General features: G+C 40.7%; 1 protein-coding gene across 1 annotated transcript; it reads left to right on the top strand.

Annotated features, from left to right (window-relative positions):
- Window positions 1-10,543: 10,543 nt before the first annotated feature.
- On the top strand, window positions 10,544-23,658 carry LOC307267468 (myosin-6-like; the record flags this gene model as incomplete). Its single annotated transcript, XM_080049797.1, is given in 37 exon segments — window positions 10,544-10,747; window positions 10,852-10,995; window positions 11,097-11,253; window positions 11,346-11,373; window positions 11,462-11,567; window positions 11,674-11,766; window positions 11,960-12,023; window positions 12,115-12,213; window positions 12,293-12,396; window positions 12,498-12,636; window positions 12,772-12,890; window positions 13,162-13,311; window positions 13,428-13,598; window positions 13,694-14,003; window positions 14,083-14,153; window positions 14,237-14,442; window positions 14,542-14,665; window positions 15,782-15,918; window positions 15,996-16,251; window positions 16,339-16,581; window positions 16,661-16,837; window positions 16,927-17,072; window positions 17,236-17,326; window positions 17,414-17,803; window positions 18,329-18,455; window positions 18,701-18,819; window positions 20,924-21,120; window positions 21,255-21,438; window positions 21,524-21,689; window positions 21,777-21,901; window positions 22,034-22,342; window positions 22,432-22,635; window positions 22,729-23,025; window positions 23,145-23,249; window positions 23,342-23,437; window positions 23,546-23,587; window positions 23,593-23,658. Coding segments are annotated over 37 exon segments (5,766 nt in total).
- Between the last annotated feature and the right edge of the window lie 1,529 nt (window positions 23,659-25,187).

The raw sequence follows: 25,187 nt of genomic DNA on the forward strand, positions 1-25,187 counted from the left end.
GTAAACGGAGACCTGCGGAGACCATCTCGTTTAACAAGGCTTGTTGGCCTTGGAGTCGGCCTTAAAATCGGCCTTCATAGGCTATAGCCTTCATAGACCGCGAGACCGCGTCATACCAAGTGCGTGGTCTCTGTAATGGGATATAGCTATAGGCTGCATTTCTCGGCTGCATATGAAGGAGCCTTGCAAGTCGTTGCAAACGGGACAGCCTTTGCGCGCAGCTATGATGCAATCGGTCTTCATATGCAGCCTACGTAGGGTGCAACCCCTGAATCAAGACACAGCCCTAGTCAGAGATTCAAGTCTGGTAAGTCTGTACAAGGAAGTTAGCCTGGCTCCGCCCGCCTACCTACTTCCGCCCAAATTTAACTTTCCCTACAGTAGTCAGTCGGGGGCTGCTGTGAATTCACGTGTTCGAGCTCAGGCAGATTTCTGCCGGTCCAATCAGCGAACAGAGCGAGTGGCTGAGAACGATGACGTCGAAGTCGCGCTCCAGTTTCAGTTGAATGCTGCGACCAAACGTTATGCGATTGGTTGGCTGATCCAGAGTGGCACTGGGCAGATCCAATAGTTTTAAACTTCAACAGACACCCGCCTCTAAGTGAGTGAACGTTTGTCAATAGAGCAGTTCCAGACCTTCTGTACAAATGAAATTATGTATGATGGTCTGGTAGCATCAGACTAGGGATGTCCATGGTTAACTGGTTAACCGTTAAGAAGATCTTTAACCAGTTAATACTAAAGGTTAAATGGTTAAAAAGATATATATATCTTAATTTCTCTGAAATCCGGACTCTTATTTTGATATCGCTAAACCGGATGTAAGAATGCCAACTGTCGGTAAAGAATGAAACGAGTCGTGTGAGAGGCACCTATTTGCAGACCCATGGGGAAAGTGGAGCTCCACCGGAAGCCACGCCCAAACTCATTTCATTGGTCAGAATTGTAACCTACTCTGAATTTGTTTTCTTCTTTTTGTTTTACTGCCGGCGTTCACCTAGCGGCGAATCAGTGTTAATTTTGGCAGCAAATTCTGATTTAGTCTTAGTCTTTTGAATATCACACCATTTAGTCTTAGTCCTATTCTAGTCATCTAAAATATTTTAGTCTTAGTCTAGTCTAGTCTACTAAATATAAGCAGATTTTAGTTTGACTAAATCTACAGCGGACTTCGTCGACTAAGTGTTTTTCTTCATTGAATGGTATTAAGGTTTGAATATGCAATACAGACACAGATTTAATGGTTGTAATACAAAACATGTATTCTATTTCATTAGTAATAATCTCACATAAAATCAGTGTACCTGACTGGATAGGGGGGAGGGGGGGCTTTAAGAGCCTGTGCCCGGGGGTCCATTATCTCATGATCTGTCTATGAACCAACTGGATTCCACAATATTTTTTCTTTTTGCGGGGAGCATGCACAAGCATTATTTATAAAAAAAAAGAAAATATTTTAAAAAAGTGGGGGGCCCCACACTAGGTCTTGAAACGGGCCCCGAGATCGTTAAGGCCGCCCCTGGGCAGCAGCAGCAGCACGCAGTTGAGGTGCTGATAAATTTGAGCAACTGCGCCTTCCTTTAAGCAACACTGCTGCCGCTGTGTGTGTTCGGACTTCTTTTGCATCAAAGCCTTTTAGATAATACAATTGGAGGTTTTAATTGAACGCTGTCCATGCGTCGGAGTTGATTGTAACTTAAAAACAGAAACTAACGGACGGAGGCGGCAGTTTCACATGGCTGTGTATTCAAACTCGAGACAGAGCCTACTACAAACAGATCGCGGAACTTAGCCGTTCCCCTAGACATCGTTAACGGGCAGGATATCCCTGACTATCATTTTTGTCCATCATACCGCAGAGTTTTTCAGCACAGCGGCTCACTCTACCCGCTCACACCTGCGCGGTCTCCCGTCGATTTTCAGGGTTGCATTCGCTGCTTTGCACTGATTGGATTTCTTCCCAACTTGTCCCACAAAAAGAGTAGTTCTGATTGGATCTCTTATCCATTCGTCCCGCCCTAACAGTTTCGTCTAGTTCCTATTCGTAGACTATAGTGTCAGTTAATTTAGTCTCAGTCTTCGTCATCACATCTGCCTTTTTATTTAGTTTTTATTTAGTTTACGTCCGTGAAAAAGGTTCGTAGACGAATATTTTTCGTCATAGTCTTAGTCTACGAAATTAACACTGCGGCGAATAATAACAATACACAGTTTCCACCGGTTATGGTGGTAGTAGACAGTAAAATAAGTCAATGGCAAATGGTAAATGGCCAGGACGTTGGTAAAAAGTAGATGTTGAGGTAGCCTAGAAGATGAATAATAATAATAATAATAATTGATAAAATGTATATAGCGCTTTTTTGGAGGTCACTCAAAGACGCTTTACATGACATAGAATATACAATAGGCCTACATAAGAAAAGAAACAAAGAACAAAACAAAAAAGAAACAAAAGCAACGGAAAGCAAGATACAAATTTAAGATGGGGTTTGGAATAGCCAGGTGTGGTGTGGGTGGGTCAGGGGTCATATGCTTTCTTGAAGAGGTGAGTTTTGAGTTGGCTTTTAAATGAGTTGATTGAGTCTGCATTTCGGATGTTTATGGGGAGGGAGTTCCAGAGGGTTGGGGCAGCAATGGCAAAAGCTCTGTCTCCTGTGGTACGGTGCTTTGATCTTGGAATGAAGCAACGAAGCTTTGTGTAGGCCTACATCTTCCGAAATCCGTCTCTTTAATTCACAATTACCACAAGTAGGCCTAGGTCAATCTCATACAAATATAAACTCTTATAAATAAAACACAAAAAGTGCCACCACATAAAAATAAACAGCTCATTTTAAAAAGTGGGGTGAAAGACATTAAAGCGGCTACGAGTAACATTTAAATATCTTTTAAACAGCCTCATGTTTCCTCTCATAATCATAAATTACCTTTAACAGCAAACGAGACCATCAGTGCAAAGAAATACGTTTTTATATAGTTTTTATTGCTGCATTTGATCTGGTCGTACATCCAGTCTGATTTTCGGTTCACGCGTGCATGCTCTATGGTCACTAGGGTTGGGTATCGGTTGGGTTTTTTCTGATACCGGTTACTACCCGGTACTTTTGAAACGGTTCCGGTGCTTAACCGGTACTTTTACCGGTACTTTAAAGCCTCAAATTGCACACACTTTGTCAAAAAATAATGCCCTTTTATATCCAGTGCCAAATTTAACACAATTAACTTTAACAATATAATTACGAGTAACTTACAGATAAACTATTTTAAAATGTAAATAAAATAAAATTCACACAATTTACATACTATCTAATACAACAATACTGTTTCAAACAATATAATAATGGAGATTAATGTGGAGACTACCAGGTAATCTAATCTCCATTTTAAAACTTTAGCTAAAAGTAATCATTTTGATAAGAAAGAGTCCTTATGACCTGAACAATACAACACCTTAAAAATTAAAATAGATACACATATAAAACACCCATATGAAATTAAATGCAGTATTGGATTTACAGTAAGGAAATAAGTACACCCAATGAGAACCACAGACTGAAAACAGTCAAGGAAGAGCGTTAGCCTTTTGGAATATTAACAGTGCTCATTTGCATTTAACTTGAAACAAAATTCAACTGACATAAAAAATACAAAGAAGTCTTCTGTAAAGATAAGACCACAACTATTAACTTTGTCAAATTAACAATTTTTGTGCAGAAAAAATGTCATGTTTGCCTTTTCAGGATGGATACGAGATCTTTAAAGTACATGCTGTTATAATGTGCAGCGCTGTTTATTATTAATATAACGGCCCGTCATCAGACACATGTAGCCTACCGGATGGTTTTATAAATCGATCGCTCCATAACGTTATCCAAGTCAGAGCTTTTTGTATGGGCAGAGATCATTATTTTAAGTGTGTCTTTATGAAGTGTCTTGTTAAACGTTTCCATATCACCGGGCCGCCGTGTTCCGCTGTGTGTTTTTTGGGTTTGTCTCCACCGCCGTGCGTAAAGGCAGCACTAGAACAGCTGACGGGAGGAAGCGTGCAGGCGGCCGCTGCCTCATCGTCAGCCTACACGTGCCTAATACATGCGTGACAATACTGCTAGATCGCGTGTCATTTGCAAAAAGAAATGCATTGCATTGACGTTCAACAATAGTCTGACATAAAGAGCGATCAGTCTGTGAAACTGCGAACGTGAGCGAGTGTTGAGCACTCGTGCGCGCGCTCCTCGAGACGGTCGGGCTCGTTCTCGTCACTCACAGCCCGGTGAGAAATGCTCCTTGCGGTGTTCACAGAACAGCATCCGCGAGCGGACATGCTTCATCGATCATGACATAAAGAGCGATCAGTCTGTCAAAATACAAACGTGACTACAGCAGGGGGCGGCACCCATGGACATATAAAGAAAGGCGGCACCCATGGACGGCGGCACCGAAATGAGGCACCGAAACTTTCATTCTTATTCGGTCTGGTTACTACCGCTTACGTCGGCACCGGTGCCATACTGGTACCGGGTTTCGGTGCCCAACCCTAATGGTCACATATCCGTATTGGTCACAGATTTCAGTGTGGCGCAGGAACGTGAATTGAGAAGCCTATCCCTCCTGGTGAGGGAAGGGGAGCGGGAGCCTTGTTTGAGACAGTTGTTTGTCGTCATAATGACTGATAACGGGGCTGAACCATAAAAGAAAAAAAAGAAAATGCAATGAAGAAAAGCTAAAAGGGAGAGTGATAGTCGGGCGGGAGGGCGTTGCCAAGCAACGTATACACAATTTCACGCAGCGAAACTAGACTGCAGTGTTTACTCCTAAATGAATGAGCGGTAGCCTACTAAAACAAAGTTTACTTTGCCTCACCAGCATCATCAGATGACCATTATTCATCGGAAATAGTCATTATTTACAACATAAACACATTACCTCATCGTGATCCATACTAACAGCCATCTCTCGTTCATTCGCTTTGTGTGAGGACACGGGGACTCGTTCAGCTCCGTGAGAGGTGACAATGCATCAACTCATTGCAATCAGGTGTGTTTAGCACTTACTGGCATTAGTTGATGCTGTGTCACCCATAGACTCACGGAGCCGAAAAGAGTCCGGTGCCCTCACACTTTCAACACACGGACACGCACCATATTGCTTCCTGATTATTTGAATCTTGCGCTCCCTGCTCGAGCTACAAAACAGCTTCACGACAGCTGGCGTCGTAATAATACTACCGCTTTTGTTCAAAGGTGTCGCCAACGTGCCGACTTACTCGTAGTAGCTTTAACGTCTGACACATAAGGTAACGATAGGTAACAATAGTAACGATCACGTGCAGCAGCAGAATTACATTTCAACCTGACATAAATAGCCTATGTTCAGTGGCACAGACGTTAAAAGACTCCTGTTTATAAATAAATAAATAATGGCCGCATATGAACGGCACGAGGGAACTACTGATCAGATAAATGATCGATCAAACGTAACATCATCAGGAAATGATAAAAACATCCCGATGGGGTTTTCTATGGAGTGATTTTGCTTTAAACTACAGGGACGCGTGTGACAGTGACACTCTTTCTTCAGTCGGAGCTGCAGCGTAAAGTGAAAACAAACTTAGGTTACAATTCTGACCAATGAAATGAGTTCGGGGTGTGGCCCCATCGTGGTTTCCGGTGGAGGTCCGTTTCTCCATGGGTCTGCAAATAGGTACTCTTGGTAAAAATCGCTGAGGTTGGGGCTTGGCTTGCAGGCGCTTTAGCTGTAGTGTGTAGTCAACAGGCTACTGTCTGTCTACACCGCAAGTGTTTTACTCGTCTCATGCAACAGAAACACACCGGCACCGTTAGGCTCCAGCATGGGGCTCCATGCAGCTGTGTCTCACGGGCGTAAACGCCACAGCCCGTTATGTGTCGACTCTATCTTTTCAATAATACGCGAGTGAGCCCAGTTTGATGCCCAATAAAAAGGCACTGAATAGGCTAATACAGGCTATTATCTGTGTGTTGCAGCTTATTCCACCAATATAATATTGATTGAAAATCTCCAATGATACCAATATGACATGCAAGGGAATAATAGCAAAATGCATTAGTAAAAATAAATTTATTATTTCTTGCTGGCTGGTAAATATTTTCATCTTCCAGCCACCTGACCTTGGCTAACCAAAAAGTCTATTTTGATCCCTAATTGCATGAGAGTGAAGGCCATACATGTTTCAGTAAGTTTACAGAAGTGCCAGACTGCTACCGTCTTTGACCTTTGGAGGAATGCATTTATTTTCAAAGGGAAAACACATTTTTATTTAATATTTTTTAATTTATATTTTTTTTGCGTCATCATGATGGACAATTCCTTTCCCTATTCTCTCGCCTAAGCTGTTCCCATTATCCATGATGTCATCAAACAGTTTTTGGTTATTGTTTTGGATCAAACCTTAGCAAAGAAACCATAAATAATATGAGAGTAAATAGAGAAATAAGCCTACATTTTCAAGTAGAATCATAATACCATTTTTCGCAAATCGCAATATTATCCACTATAATCGCAATCGCAGGATTTAACCAAATCGTGCGGCACTATTGCCACCAGGCCTAACAACTTTTCTGGGGGAAACCCTGTACATACATACATACATACATACATACATACATACATACATACATACATACATACATACATACATACATACATACATACATACATACATACATACATACATACATACATACATACATACATACATACATACATACATACATACATACATACATACATACATACATACATACAATATTAATTTATATCACAGTAGTTACTCAATAGCTATATAGTAGTTAGTTATAGTAGTTACTCAATAACTACGTAGTAGTTAGTATATTGGTATTTAGAAGTTACTGAATAACTATGTAGTAGTTACTATATTGGTCTGTAGTAGTTACTGAATAACTATGTAGTAGTTACTATATTGGTATATAGTTACTATATTAGTATATAGTAATTACTCAATAACTTCATAGTAGTTACTCATTAATTTTTCTTTTGGTACTCAGTACCTACTGATTTAAAAAAAGGGGAAAAGCATGCTTATTGTGGTGTAAGTCTGGGATATGTGGGATATTATTCACCCATTCTTCAGTGTTATTAGTGTAGTTACAGTAACAGTATCCTATATAAACAAAACATATACTGTGAGTTATGGGCTGTAAACTACATGAATACTTTTCATGCATACAGTCAATCAGCTACACACCTTCTGATGATATATAAAGAGGAAGAATTCCTTCCTGTCCCCATACATCTCAATGTAACGACAAGTCTGACATCACTTGCTGACCTTTCTAGTCAGTCTTTGTCTGTAGACAAAAGACCAAGGCAGGGGAGATGGGTTGAGTGTTGTGTTGAGTGTAAGACAGCTGAGCATGAGAATCTCCAAAACAGACTGGTATGTCCACCCTGTTAGCAGAACAATGACCTCAAGGTTAGAGCGGCTCTATAAACAGAAGGTGTGAAGTAGTGAAAGCTGAGCTATGAGGAGTGCAAGGTTACACGGCATATAGGTCGTCATACTTTCTCCAAGTTATATAGGATAATGTTATCACCTTGTAGGGGAGTTTACTTGAAGCATTTAATAAATTACAGCACACTTGACCTTAACATTATCATGTAATAAATTCAGACATGCAGTGCTCGGATCTGCTACTTGTCTGTACACCACAACTGGTTATTATAATTCAGAAGCCAGCTTGAAATGCCATACTTTTACAGACTGCATGAGCAAGCACAATGAAAACACAGAAAAAAACATCTACTATAAACGTGGCTATTTATTAAGCCAAGCTAGCATGTGTCTAGGGAAGTCAATGTCGATCTGCCTTTCGTCAAGGCTGAAATATCGCAACAACTATAGAAAGGATTGCCAACAAATTAGTATATTAGAATTAGCTGATCCTCCTATAGCATCAACATACATTTAGTCATGTTTAGTGAAATCTCCCCACAACTGCCAGATGGATTGCCATCACATTCGATGAAATGAATTGTAAAAATATCCCAGACATACTCAGATCCAAACCTGATTATGACAAATAAAAAAAAATAAAAAAATAAAAGAAATCTGCAAAAGTAATAACGATGTCAGAACGTTCACTCACTAAACCAAATTGGTTAACGGTAAAGACAATACCTGCTAAACACCAGTATGTTGGCATATTTTGTGATAATGTTAGCCGGAGAGTGTCCGAGTCCAGCCTGAAGCTCCCACCTGATATCATCCATCTCTTCTCTCCACATTCCAATTTAAACAAATCAACTTTAATGCTCTTCAGATTGTTTTATTAATCATTAAATCTATCTTAGGTTACAAAGTGTGGTTGCTAACATGTGGTGGACAGACATATCAAGTAGCTGACACAAAGAGTGACAGGAAAACCAGAAGATGTCAGAGGCCAACTCATCGCAGGACAGCTGCGAGCGGGACTGCAGACAGGGAAAGCTATATGAAGGCTCATTAGACAACCCAAGGTTAGGTCCTGAAGTGTGGTGCATCAAGTGTTGAAAAGGTCTTGTTATGCAATGCAGAGGTCTTGAAAGGAGAAAATGTAATCTCAAAGTATGTCTGAGACAAATGATCACTCTGTAGGTGGCTTTACAAGTTGCATGGTGCAGAAATAGTTGGGCTGACCCTAGTGTTGACTGGGACCAGCTGAGAAATATAATCACTAGCATGTCCTGCTCTTGGGTCTCCTTTGAGTATGATGTGCCTGGTACACTACCAAGGGGAGGCGACAAGGGGGCATCCTTACAAGATGCCCAAACCATCTCAACTGAGTCTTCTCAATGTGGAGAAATATACCCTACTCCTGGAGAAGCGGACTCTGCACCCTATACTCCTGGAGAACCTCCAAAAGACAACCTCCAAAGGAGCAAACTGATCTTCATGAATTACATTAATGGAGTGCCCCTCTGAATATTCTTAATTTGTTATGAAAAATAAAATTGACCTCTTATCTATAATATTTTTGTACACTCTGCAAAGATGAATAACCTACAAAACAACACAACTCCAAAAGCAATTCAACGATGACAAAGAATATGACATCAGAATATGGTTATGTCATCATTAGGGTTGACTGCAGGAGTACAGAAGACAGCTGAGAATGACAGCCTGAACATTGCCTTTGGCGGCATTGGTACACAGACAACCACGTGTCAAGACCCTCAAGGTCATGTTGAAACCCAAAGTGTGAAGCTGTTACAGTCAAAAGGGCTTTTGAGCTTCTTGAGTAGGTCTTCAGGTGGTCCAACACATGCCATAAGGATCTCCCCTGTTGGGGAGGCCTATTACAAGCATTGGCACTGTGTTATTAATTATGTGCAGAAGGAGGAGGTGATAAGTGTTTGTTGATACCCAATGTATTCATTACAGTCGGGATGATGAAACCTTTGAAAGTATGCAGCTGTCTTACCCAGTGTTTTATTTTAGATGGAGGAGGGTCAGCTGAGGGTGTCAACAATGGACCAAGAGAAGGATCCATGTCAAATATTCAAAAGTTTATCTTTGTCCCCCATCATAATAGAAGACAGACAATAGTGTTATCTGCAGATACCCAAACAGTGCTTGTTGTAGTAGTATCAGACAAACAGCTGTAGCAATCTTCAGTTTAAAACGTCTTACTGAAGAAAAATATTTGTTTCTCTTATTGTTAGTCAAAACTTGTTTTGACCTTGGAGAACAGAGTATAATAGATGAAATGATGAAAATTACACATAAAATAAAAATAAAATATAATTTACTTTTCAGTCACTTGACGGACAAAATAAAAATAGCTGCTGATCTATGACCAGCTCACATGTTTCAGGTGAACTGGCCAATGGTTACATGAGAGTTATTGTTGTCCACATCTTTATTTCCTAATACAGAACATAGTTTCCATTAACTTCACTTATATGGTGGTTGGGTGTGTAAGCTCTGCCTACTTGTGTATAAAAAGTGGGGTTCAGAAAGAGAAGCAACAGCAGGGCCGGGAACATAGCACTTTCATGTAAGTATATTGGCATTTTACACATGAATTATAAACTATATCATATCAAACTGATAATACAATGTTATTTTTTTGCTTTTTCTGTCTAGACACCCACCAAACCAAATATATCAAAGGAGAGAAGAAAAGGAAACAGGTAAATAGCTCCATGCTTTTGGTTTTGTAAAAATAAATATTTGAAACTATACAGATTCAAAACAACATTACTTTATCAGTTGGTAGTCTCTGAACCCTCCATTAATTTGCTGTACATGCCTGTCATGAAGCTTTAAAAAAAAAAAAAAAAAAAAGGCAGGTAGTATATTGGTATTGTAAAATGTTGTTCATAGTTCATATACACTATAACTTTAATTAATATCTACCAAGTTTTCTTTTGGCCTGGATTTTCTGTATGTATAGAAATGCATTAAATCATAAGCCTTCAAAAAATATTAATTTGACTTATTTAAGTGGTACTCCAGCGTAAACCAAATGCTTTCAAACCATGGTCTTGGTTCACAGGTTCCAAGATGTCCTGTGACGCTCTAATGGCGGAGTTTGGGGCTGCCGCTTCCTTTCTGAGAAAGTCAGATAAGGAGCGTCTGGAGGCTCAGACTCGCGTATTTGACATAAAGAGGGAGTGTTTTGTGCCTGACCCAGAGGTGGAGTATGTTAAAGGAACAGTCACCTGCAGAGACGGAGTCACAGCTACCGTTGACACTGAATTTGGGAAGGTATAGTGCAAACACAATGTCTACCGTCCCAGTATTTTATACAGTGGAAGAACTGAGTTCCAATATGCAGCACAATATTAAATTAAAAGTGTGTCCTATTATAGACCGTAACTGTGAAGGAGGTGGATGTCCACCCTCAGAACCCACCAAAGTTTGATAAAATTGAGGACATGGCTATGTTCACCTTCCTCCATGAGCCTGCTGTGCTGTTTAACCTCAAAGAGCGTTACGCAGCATGGATGATCTACGTGAGTAATGACAAACGCAAATGTACAGATTCCTCCCCTGTATTAAATCTTCTGTCTAGTCCAATAAGAATTAAACCTATGTTATGTACCATTGTCCACAGACCTACTCAGGGCTGTTCTGTGTGACTGTCAACCCCTACAAGTGGCTGCCAGTGTACGATCAGTCTGTGGTCAACGCCTACAGAGGAAAGAAGAGGAGTGAAGCTCCTCCTCACATCTACTCCATTTCTGACAACGCCTACCAGTACATGCTGTCAGGTGTGTTTAGCTCTCTGTACATGTAATCTCTGACACCATCCAAACATTTAAAGAAAATGTCCTCACTTTGAACATTGTCTTAAATCCTGCAGACAGAGAAAACCAGTCCATCCTTATCACGTAAGTATGTCTGATTCCAACATGAAAAGCAGACTTTTTGTTTTGTCTGCAATACATGTTCAGTTCACATGTTTGTTTTCATTCTCAGTGGAGAATCTGGTGCAGGAAAGACTGTGAACACCAAGAGAGTCATCCAGTACTTTGCCAGTATAGCAGCTGTTACTGGCAAGAAGGATGCTTCTCAGGAGAAAAAAGTAGGTTTAAAGCAGTTTTATAAAGAATTTATTAAAATATATGCTGTACATCAAAAAGTAGGTATGGACTTTGGTGGCCTACATTTTGTATACAATAAATCCACAGGGCACGCTGGAGGATCAAATCATCCAGTGCAACCCTGCTCTGGAGGCTTTTGGGAACGCCAAAACCATCAGAAATGACAACTCCTCAAGATTTGTAAGTTCCATTATGACTCATATTATTAAATGCATTCATTGATGTTGTTATTTTGGAAAACAGCGCACTAACCCTAAAAACTTTCACCCAAGCCCTGTTGATTCTTCAATGTCAACACAGCTCGCAGTTGAGTTTAAAATTTGTCTTTTTTTAATGGATTAACAAAATCTGTCCTTTTTCTTTCTTCTACCAGGGTAAATTCATTCGAATCCATTTTGGGATCAGTGGAAAGTTATCTTCTGCTGACATTGAAACATGTAAGTAGAGTGTGACATGAACATCTCTATTCTACAGCACAGTACCCTGGGAGAATGTAGACTATAACATCTCATCGTCATTTTCTATCAGATCTGCTAGAGAAATCTCGGGTCACTTTTCAGCTTAAAGCTGAAAGAGACTACCACATTTTCTACCAGATTCTGTCCCAAAAGAAACCAGAACTACTGGGTGAGTGCTGGATGATTCAGACTATTTGTACCCTAAAGAAGCATCAAAGACACATAATAAAAACTTCTCTCTTTGACAGAAATGCTGCTAATCACCGCCAACCCCTATGACTATGCCTTCATCTCTCAAGGAGAGATCGCTGTCACATCAATTGATGATTCTGACGAGCTAATGGCAACTGATGTAAGAAATATTCAGTTCAGTATTTATCAAACCCTGAGGTAACCTTACATATTGCCTTGAATTTAATCGATATTTGGGATGTACAATATATTTTGTTGAAGGAAGCTTTTGATGTCCTGGGCTTCACCCAAGAGGAGAAGAATGGCATTTACAAGCTGACTGGGGCCATCATGCATCATGGAAACATGAAGTTTAAACAGAAACAGAGGGAAGAGCAAGCAGAGCCTGATGGCACAGAGGGTAAAGTATCATTATACTGTGAACAGTTTACAATTATACCCTTCGAACAAAAGCAAAACTTTTACCAATTTGTGCCTTTGCTTGCGACACAAAACAATGTAATAAATGCTTTTCCTAAACAACATTTAATTACAGATACAGACAAAGTTGCATATCTGATGGGCCTGAACTCTGCTGACCTCATCAAGGGCCTTTGCCATCCAAGAGTGAAAGTGGGTAACGAGTGGGTCACCAAAGGTCAAAGTGTGCAGCAGGTGAGTGTCGATACAAAGGTTGGCTTTTATGGATGAGCATTGATGAATGTAGTTGACTAAATGATAGAAGATTATGGGCCGGTTTCGCAGACATGGATTAAGCCTAGTTCTGGACTAAATTGTACCTTCAATAGACAATCTCCATTCAAAATTCCGTTTAGTCCAGGACTAGGCTTAATCCATGTCTGTGAAACTGGCCCTATGAATATTATAACACAGGCCTAATATAATTCTGACATCATTTATTATTTGATTCAATTTATAAAAATAGGTGAACTACTCTATTGGTGCACTGTCCAAATCGGTGTACGAGAAAATGTTCCTGTGGATGGTAATTAGAATCAACGTATCTCTGGAGACCAAGCAACCTCGCCAGTACTTCATTGGTGTGCTGGACATTGCTGGATTCGAGATCTTTGATGTAAGTGTCAGACAATAAATAAGCATGCTGCATGTCATATACTGTACCATACCTACGAAAGAATGCTGAAAAAGGAAAAATATGATCTTCTCTCAAACTTTATTTCAAATGTACAGTTCAACACCTTTGAGCAGCTGTGCATCAACTATACTAATGAGAAGCTGCAACAGTTCTTCAATCACCACATGTTTGTGCTGGAACAAGAAGAGTACAAGAAGGAAGGCATCATTTGGGAGTTCATTGACTTTGGCATGGACTTGGCAGCCTGCATTGAACTCATTGAGAAGGTTGGTGTTTTAACCTTGCAGATCAAAATTATACTTCAGATCTGTATTACATTCTCTATATGTGTCATTATGCTGTCATGTGTCTGTCCCTCTAGCCCATGGGCATCATGTCCATCCTTGAAGAGGAGTGCATGTTCCCCAAAGCCAGTGACACAACATTTAAATCCAAATTATATGACAACCATCTCGGTAAAAGTCCCAACTTCCAGAAACCCAGAGCTATCAAGGGTAGACCAGAGGCTCATTTCTCCCTGATTCACTATGCTGGCACTGTTGATTATAACATCGGTAACTGGCTGGTGAAGAACAAGGACCCATTGAATGAGACCGTGGTTGGACTCTACCAGAAGTCCACAATGAAGTTATTGGCTACCCTGTTTGCTGGGTATGCTGGCGCTGATTCAGGTAAGGGATCTTTGACCACAATTACTATTCATCCTTAAATTAGGAGAATACTATGTATATGTATACAACTTCCACACAGAGCAACCCAAGGGAGGGAAGGGAGCAAAGAAAAAAGGTTCTTCTTTCCAGACTGTGTCTGCACTGCACAGGGTAAGATATGTCTTAAGGTTTGGTATATATTCCCTTGTTTTGGTAAACACAACCTGTTAAAATTGGATTGTGTTCATCAACAGGAGAACTTGAACAAACTGATGACCAACCTCAGGTCAACTCACCCCCACTTTGTACGCTGCTTAATCCCCAATGAGACCAAGACTCCCGGGGCGATGGAAAATCCTCTGGTCATGCACCAGCTGCGCTGTAACGGAGTGCTGGAAGGCATCAGGATCTGCAGGAAGGGATTCCCCAACAGGATCCAGTATGGAGACTTCAAACAAAGGTGCTGTTAATGTAAAAGAAAGAAACATTTCTCACTACATCTACAATACCATAATGGGCAAAATGTTCTTTAGTTTTATTATATTTGTCCTTATTACAGATACCGTATCCTGAACCCAAATGCTATCCCTGAGGGACAGTTCATTGACAATAAGAAAGCATCAGAAAAACTTCTGGGCACTCTTGATATCGATCATGAACAGTACAAACTGGGACACACAAAGGTAATAAACTAATATATTTATTTAAAGGCAATTAGATCAAAGCTATAGTGAATAAATATTTCAAATAAATTAATTGCTGTTACATTCAAGTCTTTGCCAAATGAGTTGACACAAAGTAGATTAAGCCTATCAGCTCCACAAAACTGTTGTTACTCACAACAAAAAAATAAAAATAAAACAACAAATTACATTGTATCATGACAAAATATATTCACCTACTAACAAATTACGCTCTCAGTAGGACAATTTGGGGTGTATCCAACAAGACCACACAGCAAAGTTTTGATGTAGCTAAACAAACACTGTGATGGACGCAGCCACCTAGTCCACTGGAAAAATCCACTTGCGAAAATATGGATGGAGCAGCAGCATCTTGTCTGCAACGGCATCTGCGAGCTCGGGAGAGATGAACACAAAAACGAAAAAGAAATAAAGGGGGTAGGAGAGAGGGATGAATGAAAGGAGAGAGTGAAGGAGTATGGGGATGAGTAAGAGGAGAGGGATGAGAGGGGTTGAGGAAGTGGAGAATTAGATGAGAGAGAGTTAGATAAGAAGCATAGGGGAGTATGAGGAGGGAGGGAACGTTAAGAGGAGAGAGAGAAGTAGTAGGGGTGGTGGGATTAACCTTTTGAGCACCAAGCCATTTCTGTTTTTGCTTCCGTCACATTTTTACACACTGTGGGCTTATTTTGTACTCTATCTGCAAGTCTTAATTCTATAAGTAACAAGCACAACCATGGCTACAACAATAAAATAGAAAATGTCTTTGGAGCAGTATAACACAGTAATACTGGCATAAAAGACTATCAAAAGCTGAATTTCTATGCTAATTTAATTTACAAATATAGAAAAACTGTTGCAACCGGGAATACAACATTTTCCCAAGGGCAAACATGTATATTCAATATAGGCCAAAATACTTTTGCCTATCTTTGGAGCTATCTTGCATAATGAAAAATCTAGGATGTACAGCAGAAGGAATCAAATCTGTGAGTGATCACCGAAAGCTTACCTCATGTAGGTGTGCAGACAGTGTTATTGTAATCACTCCTTATGGGGTTGAAGAAGTTACATACTCTAGCTTTAATGTTTAATGTTCTTGTATCTTGTATCTAGGTGTTCTTCAAAGCTGGTTTGCTGGGTGTTCTTGAGGAGATGAGAGACGACCGTCTCGCTCTAATCATCACTGGAATTCAAGCAAGAGCCAGAGGGCTAATCGCCAGGATTGAGTTCCAGAAAATTGTTGAGCGCAGGTCAGTGTATCACTTTTATCATTTATGGCAAAAAAAAGTGCAGGAAAATGTATTCAGGGTTACTTTTCTTTCTGCAGAGATGCCTTACTGGTGATCCAGTGGAACGTACGTGCCTTCATGGGTGTCAAGAATTGGCCCTGGATGAAGATGTACTTCAAGATCAAACCTCTGCTGAAATCCGCTGAGACTGAGAAGGAGATGGCAAACATGAAGGAGGAGTTCCTAAAGCTCAAAGATGCTTACGCTAAATCTGAGGCCCGCAGGAAAGAACTGGAGGAAAAAATGGTCAGCCTTGTCCAAGAGAAGAACGACCTGCAGCTCGCCGTCCAATCTGTAAGATCAGTTATTCAGTTTGCCAAAAATTTTAAGTGATGAAAAAATTTGTTCAATAACAGAATTATTTGAATCCACTGTCCATAGGAACAAGACAATCTTACAGATGCTGAAGAGCGCTGTGAGGGTCTGATCAAGAGCAAGATCCAGCTTGAAGCCAAATCCAAAGAGCTGACAGAGAGACTGGAAGATGAAGAGGAGATGAATGCAGAGCTGACTTCCAAAAAGAGGAAGCTGGAAGACGAGTGTTCAGAACTCAAGAAGGACATTGATGATCTGGAGCTGACACTGGCTAAAGTGGAGAAGGAGAAGCATGCCACTGAGAATAAGGTAACAAAGTAATTTTGAATACTGTCTAAAGAACATAATGTTCTATCAGAAGTGTTGTACTAACTACAAAGTCATTTAGGTTAAAAACCTGACTGAAGAAATGGCAGCTTTGGATGAAATCATTGCTAAGCTGACTAAAGAGAAGAAAGCTCTTCAGGAGGCTCACCAGCAAACACTGGACGACCTCCAGAGTGAGGAAGACAAAGTCAACACTCTGACGAAGGCCAAAGCCAAGTTGGAGCAGCAAGTCGATGATGTGAGTACAACTTTATAAACATCCATTAGAAGATTAATCAACAACTAAGGGATTATGAAATGCATCTGCTTTTGTATGCTTTGAAATAGCTTGAAGGTTCTCTTGAACAAGAGAAGAAGGTAAGAATGGATCTTGAGAGAGCAAAGAGAAAGCTGGAAGGAGATCTGAAGTTGAGTCAGGAAAGCATTATGGACCTGGAGAATGCCAAGCAGCAACTTGAAGAGAGGCTGAAGAAGTAAGTTTCCTGTAGAAAACAAGAATAACAAACAGTATCCACTTAACATTATCTGGGGTTTCCTAAATTCTGCTAACTCAGATGTGCCTGTATGATTATGGGCCTTCCCAATCAAAGATAAGAAAAGTGGGAACAACTTGCTAAAATCCACTACACTTAACAGGAAGGACTTTGAGGTCAACCAACTTCAAAGCAAGATTGAGGATGAACAAGCACTGTCCGGCCAACTGCAGAAAAAACTAAAGGAGTTACAGGTCAGCTGACATGAACAACGCTTTTATTTAGCTAATTCAAATGATAAAATATTTGTTTATTACTAAGCATTCTATTGTACCTTTCAGGCCCGAATTGAAGAGTTGGAAGAAGAGCTGGAAGCAGAGCGAGCTGCCCGAGCCAAGGTGGAAAAACAAAGGGCTGACCTGGCTAGAGAGCTGGAGGAGATCAGTGAGAGGCTGGAGGAGGCCGGAGGGGCCACTGCTGCCCAGATCGAGATGAACAAGAAGAGAGAGGCTGAGTTTCAGAAGATGCGCAGAGACCTTGAAGAGGCCACTCTGCAGCATGAAGCCACTGCTGCTACACTCAGAAAGAAGAATGCAGACAGCGTTTCTGACCTGGGAGAGCAGATTGACAACCTGCAGAGAGTCAAACAGAAGCTAGAGAAAGAAAAGAGCGAGCTCAGACTGGAGCTGGATGATGTGGTGTCCAACATGGAGCAGATAGTCAAAGTTAAAGTAAGACAACCAAATCTAGTCTTCATTGAACACATCTCAAAGGAATAGTTTAACATGTGTGAAGTACGCTTTAAGTGTATTTGATATCTACAACTCTAAAGTCTGCATTATATATGAAGCTACTATGCTACTAATAAATTGGTTAGCTTGCTTAACACAAAGACTGATGCAGGTATGCAGATTTCCTTTGGCTAGAGCAGAGCAACCCATTTTAAAGTTTTTTTGTGTGCTAAGCTAAGCAAGCTCATTGCTGACATTGGCTTATTTTTTTCTATCCAGATAGTAATAGTGGAACAGTTTGATATTTTGTAAAACAAATTGAATCAATGTCTTGCTGAGAGTTGGATGAGAAAACAGAAAACTCAATCAACAACTTTTAACAGAGAGCCATGCTAGCTGTTATCAGCTTGTACTTCAAGTCTTTCTTATCATCTGGCCTTTGCACAAATAATTTACAGAAAATAAAGCTTGGGTAGTATACATTATATGACTTATGTATTAATATATGCAAATATTTTAACACAGACCAATTTGGAGAAAATGTGCCGAACTATGGAGGATCAAATGACTGAATACAAGACAAAATCGGAGGAAGGCCAGCGTGTCATCAATGACTTCACCATGCAAAAAGCAAAGCTTCAAACTGAAAGTGGTAATTGCTTCAAGACACACACACACACACACACACACACACACACACACACACACACACACACACACACACACACACACACACACACACACACACACACACACACACACACACACACACACACACACACACACACACACACACACAGAGTACATTTTCAGTTTAATAATTCATACTGCATACTGAAATGTAACTAAACACCAACTGCAGTTAGAAGTGGGGGCTTACAACCCATTATTTTACAGGTGAACTTGCCAGGCAGCTAGAGGAGAAAGATTCCTTGGTCTCTCAACTGACCAGAGGGAAGCAGTCCAACACTCAGCAGATTGAAGACCTCAAAAGACAACTTGAAGAAGAAGTCAAGGTATTTCTTTAAAAATGAACATACTGTACATAGCCTGATATTCTATATCTATATATACAGTCCCCTCCATAAGTATCGGAACAGTGAGGCCAATTCCTTTATTTTTGCTGTAGACTGGAAACATTTGGGTTTGACACCAAAAGATGAATATGAGACAATAGCTCAACATTTCAGCTTTCATTTCCAGGTATTCACATCTGGATCTGATACACAACTGAGAAGATATAATTTTTTGAAAAGGAACACCACATTTTTAGGCAAGCAAAAGTATTGGAACAGATAAACTTTAAATAAATTAAAGTAAATAAACCATAACATTTTGTCGCAAATACTTTGCTTGCAATAACTGCATCAAGCCTGTGACCCATTGACATCACAAAACGTTTGCATTCTTCTTTTGTGATGCTTTTCCAGGCTTTCACAGCAGCCTTATTCAGTTGCTGTTTGTTTTGGGGGGTTACTCCCTTCGGTCTCCTCTTTAGCAGGTAAAATGCATGCTCTATAGCGTTTAAGTCTGGAGATTGACTTGCCCAGTCTAAAACCTTCCATTTCTTGCCCCTGATGAACTCCTTTGTTGTTTTTGCAGTTTTTTTGGATCATTATCTTGCTGCATGATGGAGCATCTTCCAATCAGTTTGGTTGCATCTTTCTTTAAATTGGCAGACCAAATGTTTCTGTAGACTTCTAAGTTCATTTTGCTGCTGCTATCATGTGTTACTGTGTTGTTGTCAAGATGAACCTTTACCAAAGTGATGGAAAGGCTAAAGTTTGGAGAAAGAAAGGATCTACTCATGATCCCAAACATACAGGCTCATCTGTGAAACACGGTGGAAGCAATGTCATGGCTTGGGCTTGCATGGCTTCTTCTGGGACGGGCTCATTATTCTTCATTGATGATGTAACACATGATGGCAACAGCAAAATGAACTCAGAAGTTTACAGAAACATTTTGTCTGACAATTTAAGGAAAGATGCAACCAAACTGATTGAAAGATCCTCCATCATGCAGCAAGATAATGACCCAAAACACAGCAAAGGAGTTCATCAGAGGCAAGAAGTGTAAGGTTTTAGACTGGCTAAGTCAATCTCCAGACTTAAACGCTATAGAGCAGTGCTTCTCAAATGGTGGGGCGCGCCCCCCTGGGGGGGTGCCGTGAGTTGTCAGGGGGTGGAGGGGGGGGGGGGGGGGGGGCGCGGGCTGCCTTGATTTCCAACTGACAATTTTTTTTTTTTAAGTGCTAAGGCGATGTGTGCATGTGTATGGATGGTCATATCCGTGCGAAAGGCCGCGATTTGCAGTAAATAAATGTCCACGTGTCTCCAAGTGTCTCTTTAGGCTATCTAAAAAGAAATCAAGCAAGTAGACTAATAATAACATTAATGAATTATTGGTTATCGCATCACAGAAGGCTTATTGGCCTATAATAACAATAAAAAAACACCACCTTAACTATGTTTACAGTTTAAAGATGTTTAGAATGAAATGCAAACCTCAGTGAATCATTTGCTCTTGTTTCTCTGTCCTGAGATTCACACAGACTGAGCAGTCTTGTTTAAATGTTACAAATTGAGCTAATAAACTGAACTTTGATTTTTTTTGCTGCAGAAGTTATCTCAGCTAATTTTTGTTATCTAATTTGATAATAAGTAGCCTGGCTGCGCCCGCCTAAATGAAATGAAGTACGATGTCTGGTAGCACCAGGCTAGATAATAAGGTGATTGTATGCAGAATGCTCGTGCCAGAAACTCATAAAGTGGTTTTGTACAGATAAATGAATAAATATTAGCAGGTATTTCAATTTAGGGGGGGCGCGAAAAAAATTCTGAAAAAAATATTGAAAGTCTATCTGTTCCAATACTTCTGCTCGCCTAAAAATATGGTGTTCCTTTACAGATAAATATATCTTCTCAGTTGTGTATCGGATCCAGATGTGAATACCTGGAAATGAAAGCTGAAATGTTGAGCTATTGTCTCATATTCATCTTTTGGTGTCAAACCCAAATGTTTCCAGTCTACAGCAAAAATAAAGGAATTGGCCTTACTGTTCCGATACTTATGGAGGGGACTGTAGATATGACTTGACCTCATGTTTCTTTCCCAAAGGCCAAGAATGCACTTGCCCATGCAGTGCAGTCTGCTCGCCATGACTGTGATTTGTTGAGGGAGCAATATGAGGAGGAGCAGGAAGCCAAAGCTGAGCTCCAGCGTGGCATGTCCAAGGCAAACTCTGAGGTGGCTCAGTGGAGAACCAAGTATGAAACTGATGCCATCCAAAGGACAGAGGAGCTTGAAGAAGCAAAGTAAGGCTTTGGTTACTTATAGAACCACACAGGATTGCCAATTCACTTAACCTTTAAGCATTTATATCACAAGTGAAAACAAGACTTGTATCAGTTCATTGAGGTAATTATTTGATACTTTTCTCATCACTTAGGAAAAAACTAGCTCAACGCTTACAGGATGCAGAAGAAGCTGTTGAAGCCTCTAACGCTAAGTGTGCCTCCCTGGAGAAAACCAAACACAGGCTTCAGGGTGAGATTGAAGATCTCATGGTGGATGTGGAAAGATCGAATGCTGCTGCTGCAGCTCTTGACAAGAAACAAAGAAACTTTGACAAGGTAATGGGAGTAAGAATAACAGCAGTTGACAGAATTTGGAATCAACTAATCAATTATAAATCTAACACTGATCACATTTAACTAGGTCCTGGCTGAGTGGAAGCAGAAGTATGAGGAGTCCCAGAGTGAGCTGGAAAGTGCCCAGAAAGACGCTCGTTCTCTCAGCACTGAACTCTTCAAACTGAAGAACTCTTATGAAGAATCTATGGATCATCTAGAGACCATGAAAAGAGAAAACAAGAATCTTCAAGGTCTGGGGAAAATGTAATTGGGTTTCCTGTGGATTTAGTCATTCGAATGGTTCCATTGTGGTGCTAATATGCATTTAATGTTGACAGAGGAAATTTCTGACCTGACTGAGCAACTTGGTGAAGGTGGAAAGAGCATCCATGAGCTGGAGAAAGTCCGTAAACAGCTGGAGCAGGAGAAGGCTGAGATACAAACTGCTTTAGAGGAAGCTGAGGTTAACAAATGTTGAATACATCTCTTTTTCTATATGCATCATTGTGGTAGAATAACCTTTATTAACAGTGTTTTAAAGGTATTTTACCATTTATGCTTTGAATGATAGACAGATATTCACTGTTTTTAACAGGGTTCTCTGGAGCATGAGGAGGGTAAGATCCTCCGAGCTCAGCTTGAGTTCAACCAGGTGAAGGCTGACATCGAGCGTAAGCTTGCTGAGAAAGATGAGGAGATGGAGCAGGCCAAGCGTAACAACCAGAGAGTGGTTGACACTCTGCAGAGCTCCCTAGAGGCTGAGACTCGCAGCAGAAACGAGGCTCTCAGGGTGAAAAAGAAGATGGAGGGAGATCTCAATGAGATGGAGATCCAGCTGAGCCAGGCCAACAGGCAGGCAGCAGAGGCTCAGAAGCAGCTAAAGGGGCTCCATTCTCATCTGAAGGTACCATAGAGGCTTGAGATTCATTGCGTTTCACCATTGAAAAAAATTATAGATTTGAATTACATTTACAAAAATCCTTCTTTAAACAGGATTCCCAGTTACAGCTGGATGATGCTCTTCGTGTCAGCGAGGATCTGAAGGAGAACATTGCAATTGTGGAAAGGCGCAACAACCTGCTGCAGGCTGAACTTGATGAGCTGAGGTCTCTGGTGGAACAGACTGAGAGAGGTCGTAAACTGGCAGAGCAGGAACTGCTGGATGTCAGTGAGAGAGTTCAGCTGCTGCACTCTCAGGTATGTCAAATTATTATATCATAATCTCAGTATATCCAGGTTGCATACTAAATACACTAAAAATATTCATCGTAAACCTTTGATTCTGTGCAGAACACAAGCCTGTTGAACCAGAAGAAAAAGCTTGAGGGAGACACAGTCCAGCTTCAGAATGAGATGGAGGAGGCAGTGCAGGAGTGCAGAAACGCTGAGGAGAAGGCAAAGAAGGCCATCACTGATGCTGCCATGATGGCAGAGGAGCTGAAGAAGGAGCAGGACACCAGCGCTCACCTGGAGCGTATGAAGAAAAACATGGAACAAACCATCAAAGACCTGCAGCATCGCCTGGATGAAGCTGAGCAAATAGCCATGAAAGGTGGCAAGAAGCAGATCCAGAAGCTGGAGTCTAGGGTGAGTATTTGTAACTTCCACTGTGTTGCCATATAACACTAGTTGACAATACAGGATGCTCTGGATTTAAAAGTTAAATCTAAAAATTGTAACACTCTCCTGTAACTGTTCTTTTCCAGGTGAGAGAATTGGAAAATGAAGTGGATATGGAGCAAAAGAAAGGCAGTGACGCAGTGAAAGGTATCCGCAAGTACGAGAGGCGCATCAAAGAGCTCACTTACCAGGTATATACTGCAGATACAATGACTGATAAACATTCATCATACCAAAAGATTACAAGTAAGGCTTTGACAAGCAATATGAACCAATTTAACAGACGGAGGAGGACAAAAAGAATCTGAGCCGTCTGCAGGACCTGACAGATAAGCTGCAATTGAAAGTGAAATCCTACAAGCGAAATGCTGAGGAAGCTGTAAGTATTTATTTAAGTATTGTGAATTTGCCTTTTTAAATCAGCGCTGTATTATAGCTTTACTTTATACATTTCCCTTTTTCTAATCTTGAAAATCAGGAGGAACAGTCCAATTCAAATCTGGGCAAGTTGCGCAAGTTACAGCATGAGTTTGAGGAGGCAGAGGAGAGGGCCGACATGGCAGAGTCTCAGGTCAACAAGATGAGAGCAAAGAGCCGTGACTCTGGTGCAAAGGTCAGGAATCATTCAGAATAATGTAACTTTTAGATAGTAACGTCACGTGAGTTATTGTAATGGTTTTTCAGAAAATAGAGAAAATCTAATCAAACATTTTGTCTTCACACAGAAATCCCAAAATGAAGAGTGAAGCCTTTGACGGGATTCTTAAGGATAAAGTTTAGCCGTAGGGTTTTAGATTCTCTATTCTCCATGCAACATGAGTGAATTATGAATAAATGAGTTTCAAATGCAACACTTTGTTCATGTTTCATTTATTTCAATAAACATATATATTTCATAGTATAAAGACAAAATGGAAAAGTTCAAGCTTGCACTGTAAGGTGTTAATAAAACAATCATGCTGCACCTCCCAACAAATGTATTCAAACCACAAAATATAAGCTGGATCATTTTACTTCATGCAGCAGTTAGAGTGTGCCAAACTTGTTAAAAAGAAACACGTTAAACACAAAGATAAATCCCAAACAAATATGTCATTGTGTAAATAAAAGGAAGCACTGTAGAGAGCACTTCATAAGGTTAAACAACAAATGTTAATTAAAACATACAGTATATGTGATCCCAAGAATATCCACACAGACTGGCATGTCCACCATCAGTCAGTGCGTTTCCATGGCACAACTAGATTAGATTATCACATATATCGAACTAGACACTCGAACGGACCGTGTCACTTGTCTGAGTATACATGGCCTTTCAAATATTCGATAAATGTCCGATGCATGGCTGTCTCCACTATGCTAGGTGGCGCTGTAGCCCTTTCAACCAAGTGTTGAAAGAGCCACGTCCGGTTCTCTTCCGGCAACAACCCATGGTGTAGCCTATTACGCGCAGGCACACAAGCTATATCACATTACAGAGACCACGCACTTGGTAGGACGCGGTCTCGCGGCCTATAGCCTATGAAGGCCGATTTTAAGGTCAACTCCAAGGCCAACGAGCCTTGTTAAACAAGATGGTCTCCGCAGGTGTCCGTTTACGAGCATTTCCGGTTTACGTAACAAGCCGTTGCCTTGCGTGACGACTCGCCGCTCCTGTGCTGCCTAGCAACCCTGATTGCTGCCAACGGAGACAGCCCTGTCAATGGAGGAAAAAAGAAAAAGAAGTTGCCTACCAGACGAAAAGAAAAAAAAGTACAAGAAAAAAAGAAAGGAAGATAAAAGTTAAGAAGATGGAGCAACACGTTGCTGTTTTGTTATTTTTTATTTTATTGTATGCCATCTCTGAAAAAAACGCAATGAATCTTGGGATATGTTGGGCCGCGAAGGATACATCTGATGCAGCCTTAAAAACCGTGAAATGAAGGCTGCATTTCTCGGCCGCATATGAGGAGCCTTGCAAGGAGCCTTGCAAACGGGACAGCCTTTGCGCGCCGCTATGACGCCTACGTAGGCTGCAATCCCTGAATCAAGATGCAGCCACAAGCACAGAACGAGAAGTCCGAAATGCCATGTCCGATCCCTGTATACATGCAGAGAGAATGCCGACAACGAACGACTTATCTAGGTGT

Source organism: Ammodytes marinus (assembly GCF_949987685.1).
Source record: "Ammodytes marinus genome assembly, chromosome: 21".
NCBI lineage: Eukaryota > Metazoa > Chordata > Actinopteri > Uranoscopiformes > Ammodytidae > Ammodytes > Ammodytes marinus.